Consider the following 17,494-nt stretch of genomic DNA (forward strand, 5'->3'; position numbering starts at 1 on the left):
GTTAACCCGGTGGGCGTGGCCGCGTGACGTCAGGCGCGGCGGCGGCGGCGGCGGCGGGGGGCGGTGAGGGAGGGGGGCAGGTCCTGCCCGGCCGAGCCATGGCGGAGATCCGCGGTGAGCGGGGCACGGGCACCGGGCACCACCGCCCGCCCGCCCGGGGATGGGCTCCGCGATGGGACACCGGGGACCCCCTCCGGGACCCCCCGGGCGATGAGGAGGAGGGCCCGTGAGTCGTGCCCCCAGCCCGGGCACCCCCAGATCGCCGTGTGATGGTTGAAAATCGTCCCCACAGAGTGTCCCCTGCCAAGGCCGTGGTGTTCTCCCTCCCTGCCATCCTGTCACCCTGCCCCGCGGGCTCTGTGCGTGTGCGGGAGGATTTCCGGGGGTTCTTTCTGTGCCCCGCTAACACTTGAATTCCCTCCCGCAGTGTTCCCCCTGTCCTGCGTGGTGCAGAACTATTCCTGGGGGAAGGTGGGCCTGGAGAGCGAGGTGGCCAAGCTGGTGGCCAGCGCTGACCCCCTGGTCCAGATCCAGCCTGACCAGCCCTACGCTGAGGTGAGTGTGTCTCTGTGTCCATTCTGTCCGTGTGTCCGTCCCATCCGTGTGTCCATCCGTGTGTTCATCCCACCCCGCGGCCGTGGTGGCTCTCACCATCCTGTGTCCTACCGGGACACGATGCTGCCCCTCAGCTGTCCCGTGTCCCCCTGGCTTGGAGGGCAGCCCGGCATGACTCAGCCCCCGAGGGAGCTGCCAGGGATCACCTCCTTGGAAAAGCCCAAGTCATCCGTGCTGGCTGCCCGGCTCGGCTCGGGGTGCCAGCTGTGTGTGTTGGTGTCTGGCAGCTCTGGATGGGCACACACCCCCGGGGCGATGCCCTCATCCGGGATAACCGCATCCCCCAAAAGACCCTGGGCCAGTGGATCGCCGACAACCCCGCCTGCCTGGGGGCCAAGGTGAAGGATGCCTTCCAGGGACACCTGCCCTTCCTGTTCAAGGTGCTGTCGGTCAACACCGCCCTGTCTGTCCAGGCACACCCCAACAAGGTAGGGAGAGTCCAGCGTGGGCAGCCCAGGCAGATCCTGTGTCCTGGGGAGCTCAGGCAGCTCCTGTCCCCTCTCTGCAGGAACTGGCAGCGAAGCTCCATGCCCAGTTCCCTGAGCACTATCCTGATGCCAACCACAAGCCCGAAATGGCCATCGCTCTCACCCCCTTCGAGGGCATGTGTGGCTTCCGGCCTGTGGAGGAGATTGTCTCCTTCCTCCAGAGTAAGGGTGGAGGAGGGTGCATGGTCAGACTCCGAAGTGGGGATGGTGGCCATGGGGTGGGGATGATGGCCCTGCTCCCTTGGGATGGGCTCTGGGATGGGGATGGTGGCCATGCTCCCTTGGGATGGAGTTTGGGGTGGGGATGAGGCCCTGCTCCCTTGGGATGAGGTTTGGGATGAGGATTGTTACACTCTTGGGATGGGCTTTGGTGTGGGGATGGTGGTCCTGCTCCCGTGCAATGGGCTTTGGGGTGGGGATGAGGGTCCTGCTCCCTTGGGATGAGGTCTGGGGTGGGGATGGTGGCCATTCTCCCTTAGGATGGGCTTTGGGGTGGGAATGGTGGCCATGCTCCCTTGGGATGGGGTTTGGGGTGGGAATGGGGGCCCTGCTCCCTTGGGATGGAGTTCAGGGTGCGGGCAGCGCTCCCAGGGATGGGATTCGCCGTGGGGACGGTGACTGTGCTCTCCTGGGATGGGGGTGCTGTTCCCGGCCGGGGCTGTTCTCCCCTGGCCTGGGGCTGGCTCTGAGTGGCGCTGGCCCCGCAGATGTCCCCGAGCTGCGGGCCCTGATCGGGGAGGTGGCCGCAGAGCAGCTGGAGCGCAGCGGCAGCGACGACCCCCGCGGGGTCTCGGCCGCGCTCCGCGTGTGCTTCACCCGCCTCATGAAGAGCGAGAAGAAGTTCTTCGTGGACCAGCTGAACATGCTGGTGAAGAGGATCTCCCAGGAAGGTGGGTGCTGGCTGTGACACCCCAAACCAGTTTGGGGGGCTGTGTTTGGGGAGAGGCTGAGGCTCTCCCCACACTGGTCTGGGTCTGTCCTGCGCAGCAGCGGAAGGGAAGGACACGTCAGGGAGCAACGGGGAGCTGCTGCTGCGGCTGCACTCCCAGTATCCGGGGGACATCGGCTGCTTCACCATTTATTTCCTGAACCTGGTGAGGCTGGAGCCAGGGGAGGCCATGTTCCTGGGAGCCAACGAGCCCCACGCCTACCTGCACGGAGGTGAGCGTCACGGGGGCTCTCCTAAGCCAGGCATCCTGCAAGGCCTGGCCGTGGGGACGAGAGGAGGGGCTGGGCTGAGGCCTGGGCTGGGCTGAGCTGAAGGCTGGGCTGAGCTGAAGGCTGGGCTGAGCTGAAGGCTGGGCTGGGCTGAGGGCTGGGCTGGGCTGAGGGCTGGGCTGGGCTGAGGGCTGGGCTGAAGGCTGGGCTGGGCTGAAGGCTGGGCTGAAGGCTGGGCTGAAGGCTGGGCTGAAGGCTGGGCTGAAGGCTGGGCTGAAGGCTGGGCTGAAGGCTGGGCTGGGCTGGGCTGAGGGCTGGGCTGGGCTGACGGCGCTGCCCCGTCCCCACAGACTGCGTGGAGGTGATGGCGTGCTCGGACAACACTGTGCGCGCCGGGCTCACGCCCAAGTTCATCGATGTGCTCACTTTGTGTGAGATGCTCAACTACACACCAGCACCCAGCAGCTCCAAGATCCTCCCAGCAACGCAGAGCCAGCTCGATCCCCACGTCTACCTCTACGACCCACCTGTGCCAGACTTCACCATCATGAGGATAGAGGTGAGAGGTGACAGCTCCGTGCTGGGGACACTGGGTGGGACACACCAGTGCTGGCTGGGGCTCACACACCTTTGTTATCAGTGTCCTGGCAAGGTGGGAGGGATGTTTGGGCATAATGGGGTGCTGGTCTCTTTATCCCTCCCTGGAGCTTGTTCACCTTCTCCAGCAGCTCTGGGCAGAGGGAGAACCAGGAAGAGGCCTTGGGTGTCCTCAGCCAAGCTGAGTTCCCTGGGCTTGGGCTGCTGCAGGCACAGCAAAGGGGTGGGAGTGGGGCCAACCCCCTTCCAGCTCTGCAGAGAGGAGGAAAGCTGAGGGACACCCCAACACAGTGACATTTCCCTTGGCAGATCCCTGCCTCCATCAAGCTGTACCTCATCTCTGCCATGGACTCTGCCAGCATTCTGCTGGTGATCCAAGGGACAGCCGTGGGCACCTCCACAGCGGCAGCCTCAGAGATGTCCCTGCGCCGTGGCTCCGTGCTCTTCGTGTCGGCCAACGAGAGCATCTCCCTGCACCTCTCCTCACCCGAAGGGATGCTGCTCTTCCGAGCCTGCTGCCTCCTCTGAGCAGCGCCTGGGACACTTCCACCACAACACTCCATGTTTGAGTAGATAGAAACTGCTGTGGGCAAAGTCTTCTCGCTTGAAAGGTCTCCCTCCACCTGTTAAACCCTCGAAGCAGCCCTGAGGTCTAGAAAGAGCAGTTCTGTGGATCAGCTCCTTGGAGGTGGTGCAGACCACAGGCTTTCTGCTGCTTCTGGTGGGCTCTTCCCAAGCCTGGCTGATGGCAGCCAGTGTCCCCCTTCCCTGGCTGTAAAAGGGGGCTGCCTGGGGGATGATGGAGCAGGAGAGCCTCTGCTGCTGTGAATAAAGAAGTGACTTTGTCCTTGGTGAAGGGCAGCGTGGTGGAGGGAGCAGGAGGATGGAGGGGGACAGAGAGGCTGGGAGCAGCTCCAGCATCCCCCCAGAGCTGGCTGTGATTCCCCCCCTTGCTCCTCAGGCACAGGAAAAGAGTAAAATGTGATGAGAGAAGACAGGAGTCCCCCTCACAGCACCAGCACCCCTTCTGAGTAATGAGATCCAGTTTATTAAGTGCTCCCTTTTACAAGTAAGATACAAAAACAAACAAACATGCCCCCCACCCAACCCATTCATGTCTCTTGACATGAAATATTTAAATAAGGTTTCTGTATAAGAAGCTGATTGTCCTCTATGTCATAGAGCAGGACCATGGTTTAAGGCAGCGTTTATGGTTTGCAGCAGGGAAGCTCTCCAGCCCCCCAAATCCAAGCCCTGTGCAGAGCTGGGATGGGGGCCTGGGCTGTGCCTCACCTGCATCAAAGCAGCGTTGAGGAGAATGGGAATAAGCCATTAGCTCCAACCCCAGAAACTCCCAAATCCTTCCCTTAATACCCCCGTGAAGGTGCCAGGCCCTGCCTGTCCTCTCTTCCCACCCCAGCCAAGTGCGAGGTCCCATGCAGGTCACCAAAATGTCACTGTGCCACCGCCCCCTGGTATTGCTGAGTGTAAGGAGAAGTCTTTTGGAGTCAGTTGGTCTCTGCCACGAGCAGCATCGTTCAGTTCAGTCCTTGTGTCACCGTCCTGGCACGGGACCCGGACACCCACCAGCCATCCCACGGGACAAAGAAAGTGCTGGATTTTGACCTGTTCTTGTGCAGCTACTGGATCACACAGGAGAGATTTTCTCCAAAACAACAGGGGCAAGAAGAGGAGGCAGCAGGTTTTGGGGGGATGAGATCCAGGTCTTCATCATCGGGGACCTCGTCGAGGTGGTACCCATCCTGCAGCAGCTGCCGGCTCAGGTCCTGGGTCACCTGCTGCAGGGGACAAAGCAGAGCTCTGCAGGATGGACACACATCCACGCCCTGGGGGTGATGCTTCCAGCCCCAGCCAGAGCCTCGAGGGGTCAGGGGGACGAGGGAGCCCCTGGGGACCCCATGGTGTCACAGTCAGAGCCCCGCACTTGCCTCAGCAGAGGAGTATCCCGAGGAACACCTGGATCCTGGCTCCCCATCACTGAGGGGAAAAAGAAACAGAGCTGGCCAGGAAATGGGGGCTTTAGGGTGCAGATAAGGGGAATTTGGGGGAAAAAAAGGAGCTGGCAGTGCAACCCCAAGGAGTATTTGAAATCTGGGACAGCAGGAGCGTTTCGCTGCCCTGAGGTGCCCAGTGCCACCAAGGATGCTCTACAACTGACAAGGAAAATCAACCCCCCCAAAAAGCCATCTGGGAGAACCCCCACCCTCAAAATCGTGGGATATTTACTGAAAATCTTGGGCTATTCACCTGTCTGAGTCGAGGGAGACCAGGTTTTCATCAGCTGTCTGGCTGAGCGCCGTGTAGCCCTTGTTGAACTTCACAGACCTGCCAGGAAATGCAGGAGGGAGACCAGCACAGATGTTTTATGTGCAAACACATCCACAGAGCTGACAGGCTGAGGAGCCAGGGCAGGGATCCCACTCCTTCCCACCACCAGCTAAACCCCAGGATACCCAAATAAATCCATACCACTAAATCATCCCCAAAACGGAGAGAAAATCAGTATATTTTATTATACTGGGTGTTCCTGGCCAAACAGAGCCAGCAGAATAAGGTCCCAAACTCTTCTTTTTAATCCTCTGAGTTTCCCAGTCTCCCCAAGAAAAGTGAAAAAGGCATTTTGAAAAGAGGAGGAGGAGATCAGACCTTTTAGGAGTTGGTTTCAGGGCAGTGGGTGCCCCCAGCAGCCCCTGCCTTCGCAGCGCTGCCTTTGCCAGCTCCCGCTGCCTCTCTGCAAGCCAAGAACAGGGACACAGAGGAAAAATCCCCAAATGTTCCCAAAGGGGTTCTTCTTCTGGGGAATGGGTGAGGAGGGTGGTGCAGGTGAGCCTGGGTGCAGTGCAGTGCTTTCCCAATGGGGTTTTAATGGGGTTTTATAAAGGTTTTATCCCACCAAGGAATAAAAGGGCTTTTGGTAACCCCAGCTCTGGGAGAGAGGTGGGAATGACACCCAAAATCCCAGCAGAGTGCACCAAGCATCACTTACTCAGCTTGGCCTGGATGGAGGGAGGTTTGCTCATGATGTATGGACCTCTTTTCTCCACCACATCTGTCCCTTTGTTCAGCCTCTTCTTTTCAGCCCAAATCAGCTAAAAAAAGAATGGAAGAAGCATTTAGCACCTCTCCACGGGGATGAAGTAAAGCAGAGTCATCTCAGAGCATCTGATCCTTCCTGGGAGCTCAAGGTCAGCAGGGAAATCTGTCCCCAGGGAAATGTGTCCCCAGGGACAGCTCCTCCTCCCCAGCCTAGGGGAGGGAGAGGAAGAGGAATAAGCAGATCTGATAGCAGATGAGAGGATTATTTGGGAATGGTGGTGCTAATTAAAAGCACAGGTAGTCACCATCACAGTTCCTGTGCAAGCCTGGCTGCAGTAATACTTGGGAAAAGGTGGTAGAGGAGATTTCCTGAGAGGTTAATCAAACACAAATGTAAGGATTGTGTATTTTTAATTTGAGGTTTCCAAGCTTCTCCTTTTATCCAGTTATTGTCAAGGAGAACCAATGCTCCTAAGGGCAAGGGGGAGGAAAAAACCTCCACAAACACAAGAAGTAATGAATAAAATAGAGGGAAAATCAGAGAGAGTTGGCACAGGAGGGACATGGAATTAAAGGAACACGGCAGAGGACTGAGGATGGTGATTGCAGAGCACAGCCAGGATAAGCCTCAGTGTCTTAAGCTGGAATTAGCAGGACAGAGCTTTATAGTGGGAATGACCAGGCAGGCAGTGCCCCCCCAGATCCCTCTGGATGTGCCATACCCCTTCCTAGCCAGCTGATGCTGTGTGTGTGTACATATATATATAATTATTTTTATATTTATATTTATACACTGTATACACTACTGTGCTTCTCTGTCTGCAACTCGGAAAGATGAACTGTCCCACTGTATTGCTCCTATACTGCCCCACACACCTACCCCACAATGCCCCATGGACATACCCCAGCCCCACAACCCCTGTGCACACACCCCACAGTGCCCTACAGATACCCCCAGCCCCATAACCCCTGTGCACACACCCCACACTGCCCCATGGACATACCCCAGCCCTACACCACCCCTGTTCACGTACCCCACACTGCCCCACACTCTCCTCAGCCACACAGCCCCACGCAGATATCCTACATGGCCCCATACCCCCATGTAGATATCCCACACAGCCCCATAGCCCCGGGCAGATATCCTACACAGCTCCATGCAATATCCCACACAGCCCCATAGCCCCATACAGATACCCCACACATCCCCACACCCACAATGCACATACCCCTCCCAGCCCCACGCTCGCCTCCCAGCCCCGCAGCCCCAGCACACCCGTACACCGTACGTACCCCCGGGCCCCGCCGGCCGGCGGCTCCGCTGGCAGCGGCACCAGGACCGGCACCGGGACCTGGCCCGGCTCCGCCGCCGCCCGTCGCCATGGCCGCCCCTGGCCCCGCCCCATGGCCCTCCCGCCAATGGCAGCGCGGGGCCGGCGGGGCTCAGCCAATGGGAGGCGGGGAAAGGGCGCGCCCCTCTGCCGCGCATGCGTGGTGGGACGGGCCAGCGGGGCGGGAGAGTGGGACGGGACACAGGGACTGCGGGACAGGACCATGGATTGAAATAGGAGTCTTTTCGAGACAGGTCCCATAAGCTCTTGGAGGTCTATTTCACACTCAAGATAGCTCCAGCCACTTTTGGAGGTCTAAAATCAGCACCAGGATGGCTTCTGTTGCAGTGTTAGAAACAAAAATGTTTCAATAAAAGGCAAAATAATAAACTCTTTACAGAGAAAAATCGAGCCAGGTGGGAGAGGTTCTTGCTCTTGGTAAAACACCTCAAAGAAGCCAATTGTTTGTTTGTTCTCTTCTTTTTCTAGTAAATTGCTCAGGCAGGACTTTTTGGCTCCTGTCCCATTGGCTATCCTTAAGTTTGAGGTGAAGTTCCCAGGCCTATGAGATGCATTTTTCACCTAATCGAGGACAGGAACTTCTGAGCTTCTTTCCTTTTTAAGGGGACAGAGGATAGTTTTGTCACTCCGTCAACAGGGGGCACATTCCCGTATCTCACCCTTTCTATACATCTAAAAAGAAGGAGGAGAAATGAACAGGAACTGAAAAAGTCTTACAATGGATGAAACAGTGGGATGGGATGGGACTGTGGGACACAACACGGGCTCTTGCCCTGAGCCCACTGTACAGAAACAAATTCCTGTTTTCCCAAAAAATTCCCCTCTTCTAGGAGGAAAATAACAGAATGAAGATATTTCCCTTCTCCTCCCACCCACCTCTGTTGGTTTATTTTATTTCCCAAACCCTTGCCTGGGCCAGAGCTGAGTGGAAAACAGGGACAATATCCCAGAACAGACCCCCTTCCTGGTGAGGACACGACCCTTGCAAACAGGAGCTCCCAGCCCACATCTGAGGCTTTGGACATGATTTCAGGGAAATGCCTCCTCCCCAAAGCTGTGCATTACAAGGAACCATGCTCTTCACACAGCTCCTGCTCTTCCCCTCCCAGAGCCATGTGCTTGAGAAGGCTCTGGGCACGAGCTTTGCAGAGAAAGCAACAATTTAGAAGCTCCTACAAGCTCATTTATGATTTGTTCCTTGTTTTTCCCTACAAAAGCAACAGGAAATGACCACACGAGGCACTGGTACCACATGAGTCAAACCAGGTTTTCCTTTATTAGGCCCAACTCCACAGCACTTCCACTGTGACTCAATAAAGGAAGAAGTTATGTCAAGTAAGATTTAAAGTTTGGCTCTCCAAGTGACGGTGTACAATCTGGTAGCATCGGCAGAACGCTTGAGTGATCCACCTGGCATAGAAAATAACAGGGGAAAAATAAAAAAAAAAACATTAAAGAAGCAGACTAGAAGCTCCACAAAGTTTCCATGAGGTCCCAAATGAGTTATTTCCAACCCTTTTACCTTCAAAGCCTTATTTAATCATGCTCAGCTCAAAAATGCAGGTACTGCATTCCCAGCACAGCTGATTCAGGACCCCTGGCACCAAGACATTGTATCCCAGGGCAAGGAGGAGGAAAAGGACTTAAAATATCCATAATCAAGTACTATTTGCAGCAGTCTGACACACAGTATCTCTATTCCAGGCATAATATTTAAAAAAAGAATATGACATTGGTCATCTGAGGAAACTGAGTTAAGAGGTTTCACTTCCATGAGGATTTTTATTTAGGGCTTTATTTTAGTCTGGGATTAGGGCACATTAGGTCTTGCCTATGCTGTCTTTGCCAGGGGGTTTGGTGTACAGGACTCCCATGCCAAGAGTCTGGGAAGCAACACCAAATCTTACCAACAAGGTTTATGCTTTGTCCAGGCCCAGTTCCTCTGGAGTGGAGATTCCAAGTTCACTCAAAGTTGGTCTAAGCTCCTGGATAACATAAGGATAGATTTCCTTGTGGGGTCCTGCCTTGTCCTGAAAAAAAAAAAAAAATCCCAAAAAAACAAAGAATGGAGTTACTTCAAAATACACATTTCCAAAGCCTCCCACTTCTGCCTGTGGCAGAGCAGAGCTCCTGGCCTCTAAGGCTGAAATAAAAGTCCTGGCTTCTCTGAACTCCCTGGCCAGGCTGGATTCAGGTTTCAAGGAGTTGGTTTCAGGTGTTCCCCAAGAGAGCTTTCTGAGTTACTTCTCTCAGTCTCCCAAGAAACCAGCAAGCTTTGTGCTCATCATGGAACCACTGATGGTGGTTTCCCTTTGCAGCAGGGAAAACTGCCCTGCTGGCAGGCTCTGGCAATGGCAACAGGGCAGTTCCACCCACCTTTACAACCTCTAGGATGCGGACAGCACTGGCAAAGTCATTTAACCGTCTGCAGGCCCTCAGAGCCGCGTCGATGATCTTGGGCTCCGGGACCAGGTCGTAGCCCACCAGTGTGTTGATGCCTGTGGAGACAAGGGAACACCAAGGGGAACTGGGAACCAGCTTGTCATGATCCCAAAAGGAGCCCCTTGCTGTCTGCTCCCTTCCTCTCTGACAGAAATACTCAGCACCTCATCAGGCAAGTGCTGCTGGAAGGATCCCTCTGGCTGCAATTATCTGCTTATGAAATCACATTTTGAAGGCATAATGGGCCTTAAAAGATGAACTGTCCCATTGTATTGGGGGGACACACACCTACCCCACAATGCCCCATGGACATACCCCAGCCCCATAACCCCTGTGCACACACCCCACACTGCCCTACAGATACCCCCAGCCCCATAACCCCTGTGCACACACCCCACACTGCCCTACAGATACCCCCAGCCCCATAACCCCTGTGCACACACCCCACACTGCCCTACAGATACCCCCAGCCCCATAACCCCTGTGCACACACCCCACACTGCCCTACAGATACCCCCAGCTGCATAACCCCCGTGCTCACACCCCACAGTGCCCTACAGATTCCCCCAGCCCTATACCACCCCAAAAAATGGGGTAAGTTTAATAAAACTTGGCAACTCCAAAGCAAAAACCTGAAGACAGCCACACAAAAAGTCTGTAGGGAGTTATGGCCAAGCCATTAGCCAAAGTCCGAAGAAAAATGAGCATAGCAGAGCTCAAAAACACTGTCATTGGAGCAAATGCTACTGTCCCTCCCATCCAGATGTTAAAATCATGGAATCATGAAATGGTTTGGGTTGGAAGGACCTCAGAGATCATCTAGTCCACCATTCTATCATGGGCATGTGTTACGGACATATTTTATGAAAAACCTTTTGCTAGTATTTTTCTCCTGAGAAGCTGGGAGGCCTCAGAAACAAAATGTAAACAATAATTATCTGCTGCTGTGGAATGCAACAGGTGCATCTTTGATTGGTCTCACGTGGTTGTTTTTAATTAATGGCCAATCACAGTCCAGCTGTCTCAGACTCTCTGGTCAGTCACAAGATTTTATTATCATTCCTTTCCTTTTCCTTGCTAGCTTTCTGATGAAATCCTTTCTTCTATTCTTTTAGTATAGTTTTAGTATATCATTTTCTTTTAATATAATATATATCATAAAATAATAAATCAACCTTCTGAAACATAAAGTCAAGATTCTCACCTCTTTCCTCATCCTAAGACCCCTACAAACACCAACACAGGCAGGGACACCTTCCACTAGACCAGGTTATTCCAAGCCCTGGCCTTGGACACTTCCAGGGATGAGGAGTCCACAAAACACCAACTAAAGTTGTTACTTCTGGTCAGAAAACTTCTATTTACTCCAGGTTATGCTTCCCTGGTCTCCAACTTACCTTTCCTGAGCTCCCAGGCATCGATATCTGGCTTGTTGAAATATGTCACCCAGCGAGCATCGAATTCTTCATCTGACTCTTGTGACCCGTGAGAGTAGCAGCGAGCAGGAAGCACAGCTGAGTGCAGGAAAAAAAGGAACAAACTTGGAGCAAAAGGAACATAACTGCTTCAGTCCTGACCAAGAGGCCAGAAGCCTCCATAAAATATGGATTGCCTTGTTATAGTCAGTCCTGGATGAGCCCTGGGTGGATGTAACTTATTAAATATCGTGGTTTATGTTGTAGCAAAGTGTCTGCTTTTTTCCATATCAGACTTCCAAAGTGTTCCCAGAGCATTGGTCAGAGCATGGCAAAGACACACAAAAACCTACTCTGAAGAGGTTTTCTGGCATTCCTTTTTCTGTAAAATACAGGAATTCTTCCTCTTCCCACAGCCAAGTGAGACTGAGAAGCTTTAACATGCACGTTCCTCACCAACAAAATTCCATGCGATTCCTAGAGAGGCTCTCAAAAGCAAAGGGATGAGAGATACTCCTTCCAACAGAAGGGCTGGAGGAGGAAAAAAACGATCACAAGGTATCTATCCAAGAGAAAAACTCCTGGATCTCAAGATTGCAATTGCATTAATATTTGATAACTAATCACAAAAGCAGATTGTATGCTAACACACAAATTAGTCTGATAGGATCAGTGTTTCTTCACTCAGCACTATCACAAATTTTGGTTTTTTGGATGAACCTGTCTTTTTTTACCCCACAAAGGTTGGAACAGTTTTCTAAGGGAACTAAACTGAAGGACCACAAGCCTGGTGCTTCCTTTCCCCACTGCTAATCTCACTCCACTAATATTTGCAGAGAGGTCCCACACCAGATACGACCTTGGAGCTCAAAGCTCTGCTTCACACAAGTCAAATTTAGCTCCTGACTTTTTCTTTCTTAACCCAGCATGAATCACTCACAGTGATCAACTACAGGGTTTTATTTAAAACCAAAACAAAAAAACCCAACACCACAACTGGGCTGTATTTTTGCTGATATACTTCTCTTTGGTTTCATTAATGGTAGCCTAATTAGCAGGCAATTTGCTTTTTTAACAAAATTTAACCTTGTCCAACATTTCAGCTGCAATACTGGTTTATGCAGTGGAAGCATGAAAATAGCTTTATTTAGTTTAGCTATGGAAAAGTAAACAACAGGCCAAGACAGAATTAAAATGCTCTTTTGGTTCCTTGCAGGGAAATTCCCCCTCCTTTCCCCAGCTCCAGAGTAGACCTTTGACCCTGCTCTTTGCAACAAATCACCTGCAGAGCTGAGCTCAGAGCAAGAGCAGGGCTCTGGAAATGCTCCTGCTCCCAGGACACTGCTGAAAACCCTCCAGGTTTCAGCTGGCTGAAGGAGAATTCTTATTTTTCTTACACAGAAAAAAAAAATCCTGCCGAAAACCAGCAAATCTCAGCTGGAGAAAAGCCTAAACTGAAGCGCTCAAATACCATCTTTAAGTCAAAATCTGAAGTCTTTTCCTCAACAAAATCATTTCCTGGATCCAGGAGGCAAATACAGACCGTAAGAATTAAAGCTCTGGCTTTCCAGAGTGTGTTTCTCAATTGCTGCTATGTTTCTTTTCCACATTCATGTTTCTATGTGTGTCTGCAGAGTCCCTCTGGCCTGAGTTTCAGCAGGGTGCATCAAGGTCACTGTCACACACATGACGTGTGTGTGACAGCCAGCCTATCCAGGCAGAGATTCCCAGCTCAAGGAAGAACCAAAGGGCAAGCACCTTTGCTTTAAAGTGAACTTAACAGGAATTAAGCATAAAATCACCTAATATGACACAAAACCATGTTGAAGCTTCTCTGTGAGGGCCAAAATTGGGCAGTTTTCTCCAGTAATGAGCACAGAAGCACGTGTGAAGATAAAACATTAATTTACTGAAAATCTGAGAACGAGGAGCCCAGGGGAAGTTCTGCAGCAACAGAACCCCCCTGCAAAAGGGTGGCAGCAGTGTTAAGCGGGGTGTTTGAAACACAAGAGCTTGGAAAAAAAGAACACGGAGCCTCCTGGAAACAAGGCCCAGGAGCAGCCGGGGTTCAGCAGCTCAAAGGAACAGCGAGCAAAGATTTTAGTGGATTCAAAATAACAAAAGATCAAAGGTGCTGAGCAGCATCTAAGAAATCCTGTGCTTATTATTTAAAAAGACGCAGTGACAGGCTCCCTAAGGCAGTTGTTTAACTCACACGTGCCGCAGCAGAGGCACACACAGGTCTCCGAGCATTATTAGTGTCTGCTAATTAGGTATTAATTGCGATGAAGAAGTTAATTAGCTATTAATTGCGATGCACAGGCAGTGCATTCTCTGCAGCCTCCTTCTTCCAGCCCTGCCACCCTGGCCACCATCACAGACCATTGCCTGGGGCCGGTCCTCCTACTCTCTCGATTAACTGGGGCGTTAATATAACAAATAAAATTAACTGCGGTGTTAATTAGGAGGGTGAGGGCCGGCGCGGAGCTGCAGCGGAGCCGGGACTGGCCGGTGCCCCGGTGCTGCGGAGGTCACCGCCGCCCTCCATCAATGTCACCTTGGCGGGGGGCGCAGGGAAAGCGCCGCCGCCCCTCGCTGCAGCCCCCGGGCGGTGCCCGGTGCCCGCTGAGGCGGTGCCGGCGGGGGGATCCCGGTGGCGGCGGCCGGAGCAGCGGGGGCGGCCCGTGCTAGGCCGCGGGGTCACCGCAAGGACGCGCCGGGCCGCGCGGCCTCGCTCCCCGCCACACCGGGAACCCGGCCGCCAACCGCGGCGGGAAGGACGGAGACGAGCGCGGCCGCTCACCTGCTGGGCCAGCGGGCCGGCGGACGGCGGCGCGGAGGCCGGAGACGGCGCAGCGGCGGAGGAGAGAGGCGCTGGCGGCCAGCATGGCGGCGGGCTGTGAAGGGAGGAGACAGCACCGGCAACCGGGAGCGCGCGCCGCTGGCTCCCGCACCCCACCGGGAAGGAGGGACGGAGGTGAGGGCCGGGGGGGGCCGCTGAGGCGGGTACGGCGGCGCGGCGGGGACGGAGCGGGAGCGTGGAAGGGCGGGAGGCCGCGGGGACGGGCTGGGGGCGCGGCGGGGACGGGCAGGAGGCGCGGTGGGGCGGGGCCGCCGCCATCTTGGGGCGGGGCCGGCCGCCATTTTGTGCGTGAGGGGAGCGGCCATGGGGGGTCTCTCTCAGGTCGCCGAGGCAGTTTTCGAGAGTGTTTGAGCTCGTTTATGAGGGGTTCGGGCTGCTGCTGTCCCCATTTAGCCGAGCCCGCGTAGCATCCCCGTCCCTGTCAATGGACAGCCGCCGCACTCGATCCCTGTGAGGGAAATGAGCTCAGACCGGCTCATCTGCCAGCTCCAGTTCTCTGAGAGTGTCCTGTCCCCTCACCGTGGGCTGCTCCCCTCAGCCACCATCGCGCCGGCCTGGGCACGAAATCGCACCAAAACTCGGCCCTTGGGCTGTGCCTTAGCAGTGCTGCACAAAACCATTGTGATTATTCTACTCACCATGTCCCCCGGTTTTATTTTTTTTTCAGTAATTTTTTATTATTTTCTTATGCTGGAAGCCATCAGCCAGCAAAGCAATGAGGGTAATATCCCCAGTGCTGTCTCTGTGATTGGAAACTAACTGCCTCTGAAATCCATTAAAAACATCTTGCGAATTAACAAAATAAGGAGAAATAAGTGGGTTTTATTCTTTTTTTCCCTTGCTCAGAGAAATGTGAGGTGGCAGCAATGGAGGTGAAGGGCTGTTAGTGTTTAACTGTGTGGCTCTCACAGTCTTCAGGCTCTGATCAGGGTGTTTACAGAGGGATTTATTAATTACAGGGTTTAAAATTAATTTTATTAGTGATTTTGGATTCATTTGGGGTAGGTGCCTGTACCCGGTGCTACTGTGTGGGGTGGAGGGTTGATCTTGAATGGGGTCTGTACTGGAGAAAGGAACTGGGAAGAACTGGCTGGTACAGAGCCCAAAGCTTTACCATCCCCAAACCCACCAAAAAATGTTCATTAACATTAAAAAACCGTTGGAAATTAATGTTTGAGTGAAGGGAATCAATCTGCAGAAGGACAGATAAGCACGAGCCTCTGGCCCGAGGAGCAGCTGCCTGCTGAGGGAGATAACAAGGTCACTGCCTCACAAAACAGACCCTGCTTCCTCCTCTTCCTCCTCCTCTCCTTTCATTCCCGCTCCCAGCCAAGCAAGCCCTTGACAAAGAGAGAACGCTGGCTGTCCCTGTAGAGCAGGAGTGAGGCAGGGAGATAAGGCAGCTGCAGCCAGAGAATCCCTCACACGTGGATTTTGGGAAGGGTTTGCTCTTAATACCGATTAATTCATCCTGCAGTGCTGCTGGGCACTGGGCAGAGGGAACCAGGTGGATCAGGGCTTGGCATCCCATAACCTGTCCCCCAAATCTCCCCTGTCCCCACTGAAATTGGGGCTTTGCCAGGTGCTGCTATGCCAGCACAGGAGACCCCAGTCCCATTCTTCCAAGGGACAGAGTTTGGCTGGGATCCCCTTGTTGTGAGCTGGCAGCAGCCTTCACTGTGCTGATCCATGCCACAGCCAGCAGCCAAGATGATCCCCCCATTTTCCCATAGACATATCTCAACTATTTCTAAAGAGCTTTTATTTTCAATTCATTTCTCTTTACCCCCTGGAAGTAGCAGGGATTTTGCGCCAAAGCCTTCGGCAGCCAAGGCATGACCCCAAAACCTCCTCATCCTGTGCTGGGCACTGCATCCACTCACAATAACCCCCCACCCAACACTTCCACTGCCCCCAGCTCCCCACAGCGTGGTTTCCCCCCACTCCAGACCAGAGTATCTGATGTGGGTTGTTTTATTTCCTTGTGCTGTCCCACAGGCAGGCAGCACAGTGCAGTGCAGTGCTTGGCTCTGAGGGTGCAGGGAGGGAGCACCCCTGTGCTTGGTTTTTTTTGGGATGAATCACAGTCTCACAGGATGCTGAGCCTGGCCTTAATAACTCCAACAGCTCCTCAGCAGCAGGTTTGATAATGAAGGTTTTATTCCAACAAGCTTGGGGCAAACCCATGTCTCCTGATGGATGAGGCTTTGCAGTGGGGAGCGGTGGTGGTGGTGGTCCAGGCACCCTTCGGCTGCTCTGGCTCCCTGGGAGTCACTGCAGGATGTGGCTGGTGGTCACAGTGTCCCTGGGTGGCTGAATTAGAGGTCACCAGCTCCCCCCCACATGTTCACCTGCTTCAATCCATAACCAAGACATGGTGGGTTCAACCCTCATGCTAAATCTGGGGACCCCCATCCACAGGGGTCAAGGAGCAGCAAGTGGGGACAGGTCAGGGGGAGCCTGCAGCCCACCAGTGACCCCGGAATGAGTGGATATTCCTGCCTCCATACCTGGCAGGTGGGGTGGGAGGCACTGGGGTCAGGGGTCCTGCTGGCCAGCAGTGGTCCCCGTGCCCCTGGGGCTGTCAGACACCTGTACCTGCAGCTTCTTGGGCAGCAGCTCCTCGCAGGGAGGCGGCAGCGGCCGCTTCAGCCCCTTGCTGGAGGACCCCAATGTGTCTTCTCCTGCCTCGTGCCGGGGCTCGGGGGGCTGATATCCCGTCTGGTTGGGATCCAGGGGGTCCCGGGAGAGCAGGATGCAGATGGAGGGGACGTTCTTGTGGACAGTCAGGTTCTGTGCGGGGCCGTGGGGTGGCGGGTCCTGGCTCTCCCAGACCTCCAGCACGGTTTTGTAGCGTACCTTGGTGACCTGGTGGAGCCCTCCCAGCTTGCGCTTCATGATCTCCACGCAGGTGATGGTCTTGGTGACCGCCCTGCCGCAGCCGCTGAACACGATCTGCCGCCTGCCCTTCAGCTCCATCTGGGCCATGGCGAAGTTCATCAGGTTCCTGATCTTGCTGCCCTCCTTCACTTTCATCTCCACCACGTCCGGGGGCAGGTCTGGGAAGGGTAATGGCATCTCCTCCTCCGAGGTCCTCACCTTTCGGAAGTTCTCCATCCTGGACTGGGCAAGGGGCTTGGCTCTCCCTCCTTCGGCAGCCATCCTTCACCTCTTCCCGGTGGATGCACACAGGCTCCTAGCCCCCCACGACCATAGCAGGGCTGACCTCGCTGCCCTCCAGCCCAGCCCTGCGTGCTGCAACCACCAGCCCCTTCTCCTCGGCTCTCCAGGGGCTGGCAGTGGGCTCGGTGGCAGTGCCAGAGGCTGTTTCCTGCGGGAGACAGGGCTGCAGGATCCCCTGGGTGCTCCCAGTTGTTCCCAGCAGGGAAAACAGCCGGCTCCAGCTCTCGGTGATGCTTGGGCTCCTCCGCTCCCACTGCAGCACTCGCTTCTGCTGCTCTTTGCTTCATTCTGGACTTCAGCAGCCCCCAGAGCTGTTCTGTGTAA

The 17,494-nt window shown here is 54.5% G+C and overlaps 4 protein-coding genes across 4 annotated transcripts; 1 reads left to right on the forward strand and 3 right to left on the reverse strand.

Annotated features, from left to right (window-relative positions):
- The first annotated feature begins 53 nt into the window (after positions 1-53).
- On the forward strand, positions 54-3,714 carry MPI (mannose phosphate isomerase). The gene is made up of 8 exons (XM_066558556.1): positions 54-114; positions 428-555; positions 843-1,043; positions 1,124-1,265; positions 1,811-1,993; positions 2,091-2,264; positions 2,612-2,820; positions 3,168-3,714. The coding sequence occupies exons 1-8, from the start codon at positions 99-101 to the stop codon at positions 3,384-3,386; spliced, it is 1,272 nt and encodes a 423-aa protein (XP_066414653.1). The 5' UTR covers positions 54-98; the 3' UTR covers positions 3,387-3,714.
- Positions 3,715-3,890: 176 nt separating this feature from the next.
- Positions 3,891-7,305, reverse strand: FAM219B (family with sequence similarity 219 member B). Its single transcript, XM_066558558.1, has 6 exons — positions 7,209-7,305; positions 5,866-5,968; positions 5,526-5,610; positions 5,127-5,204; positions 4,808-4,856; positions 3,891-4,657 (listed from the first exon to the last, which is right to left on the reverse strand). The coding sequence occupies exons 1-6, from the start codon at positions 7,296-7,298 to the stop codon at positions 4,499-4,501; spliced, it is 564 nt and encodes a 187-aa protein (XP_066414655.1). The 5' UTR covers positions 7,299-7,305; the 3' UTR covers positions 3,891-4,498.
- A 1,215-nt stretch (positions 7,306-8,520) lies between these two features.
- COX5A (cytochrome c oxidase subunit 5A) lies at positions 8,521-14,202 on the reverse strand. Its single transcript, XM_066558733.1, has 5 exons — positions 13,928-14,202; positions 11,107-11,223; positions 9,644-9,765; positions 9,175-9,297; positions 8,521-8,677 (listed from the first exon to the last, which is right to left on the reverse strand). Exons 1-4 carry the CDS (start codon positions 14,010-14,012, stop codon positions 9,184-9,186), a joined length of 438 nt encoding a protein of 145 aa, XP_066414830.1. The 5' UTR covers positions 14,013-14,202; the 3' UTR covers positions 8,521-8,677; positions 9,175-9,183.
- Positions 14,203-15,945: 1,743 nt separating this feature from the next.
- Positions 15,946-17,494, reverse strand: RPP25 (ribonuclease P and MRP subunit p25). Its single transcript, XM_066558842.1, has one exon. It carries the CDS (start codon positions 17,147-17,149, stop codon positions 16,526-16,528), a length of 624 nt encoding a protein of 207 aa, XP_066414939.1. The 5' UTR covers positions 17,150-17,494; the 3' UTR covers positions 15,946-16,525.

This window comes from Molothrus aeneus, chromosome 13 (assembly GCF_037042795.1).
Source record: "Molothrus aeneus isolate 106 chromosome 13, BPBGC_Maene_1.0, whole genome shotgun sequence".
Classification (NCBI taxonomy): domain Eukaryota; kingdom Metazoa; phylum Chordata; class Aves; order Passeriformes; family Icteridae; genus Molothrus; species Molothrus aeneus.

Excerpts from the sequence above, each read along its gene's own strand:
- MPI (XM_066558556.1), top strand. Across the intron at positions 1,994-2,090 it reads GAAGAGGATCTCCCAGGAAG|CAGCGGAAGGGAAGGACACG; the intron begins GTGGGTGCTGGC and ends TGTCCTGCGCAG. Across the intron at positions 2,821-3,167 it reads TCACCATCATGAGGATAGAG|ATCCCTGCCTCCATCAAGCT; the intron begins GTGAGAGGTGAC and ends TTCCCTTGGCAG.
- FAM219B (XM_066558558.1), bottom strand. The coding sequence starts at position 7,298 with ATGGCGACGGGCGGCGGCGGAGCCGGGCCAGGTCCCGGTGCCGGTCCT. Across the intron at positions 5,205-5,525 it reads CTGAAACCAACTCCTAAAAG|GTCTGTGAAGTTCAACAAGG; the intron begins GTCTGATCTCCT and ends ATTTCCTGGCAG. Across the intron at positions 4,658-4,807 it reads CGGGATACTCCTCTGCTGAG|CAGGTGACCCAGGACCTGAG; the intron begins GCAAGTGCGGGG and ends TGTCCCCTGCAG.
- COX5A (XM_066558733.1), bottom strand. The coding sequence starts at position 14,012 with ATGCTGGCCGCCAGCGCCTCTCTCCTCCGCCGCTGCGCCGTCTCCGGC. Across the intron at positions 9,766-11,106 it reads TGCCTGGGAGCTCAGGAAAG|GCATCAACACACTGGTGGGC; the intron begins GTAAGTTGGAGA and ends TTGTCTCCACAG. Across the intron at positions 9,298-9,643 it reads GCATCCTAGAGGTTGTAAAG|GACAAGGCAGGACCCCACAA; the intron begins GTGGGTGGAACT and ends TTTTTTTTTCAG.
- RPP25 (XM_066558842.1), bottom strand. The coding sequence starts at position 17,149 with ATGGCTGCCGAAGGAGGGAGAGCCAAGCCCCTTGCCCAGTCCAGGATG.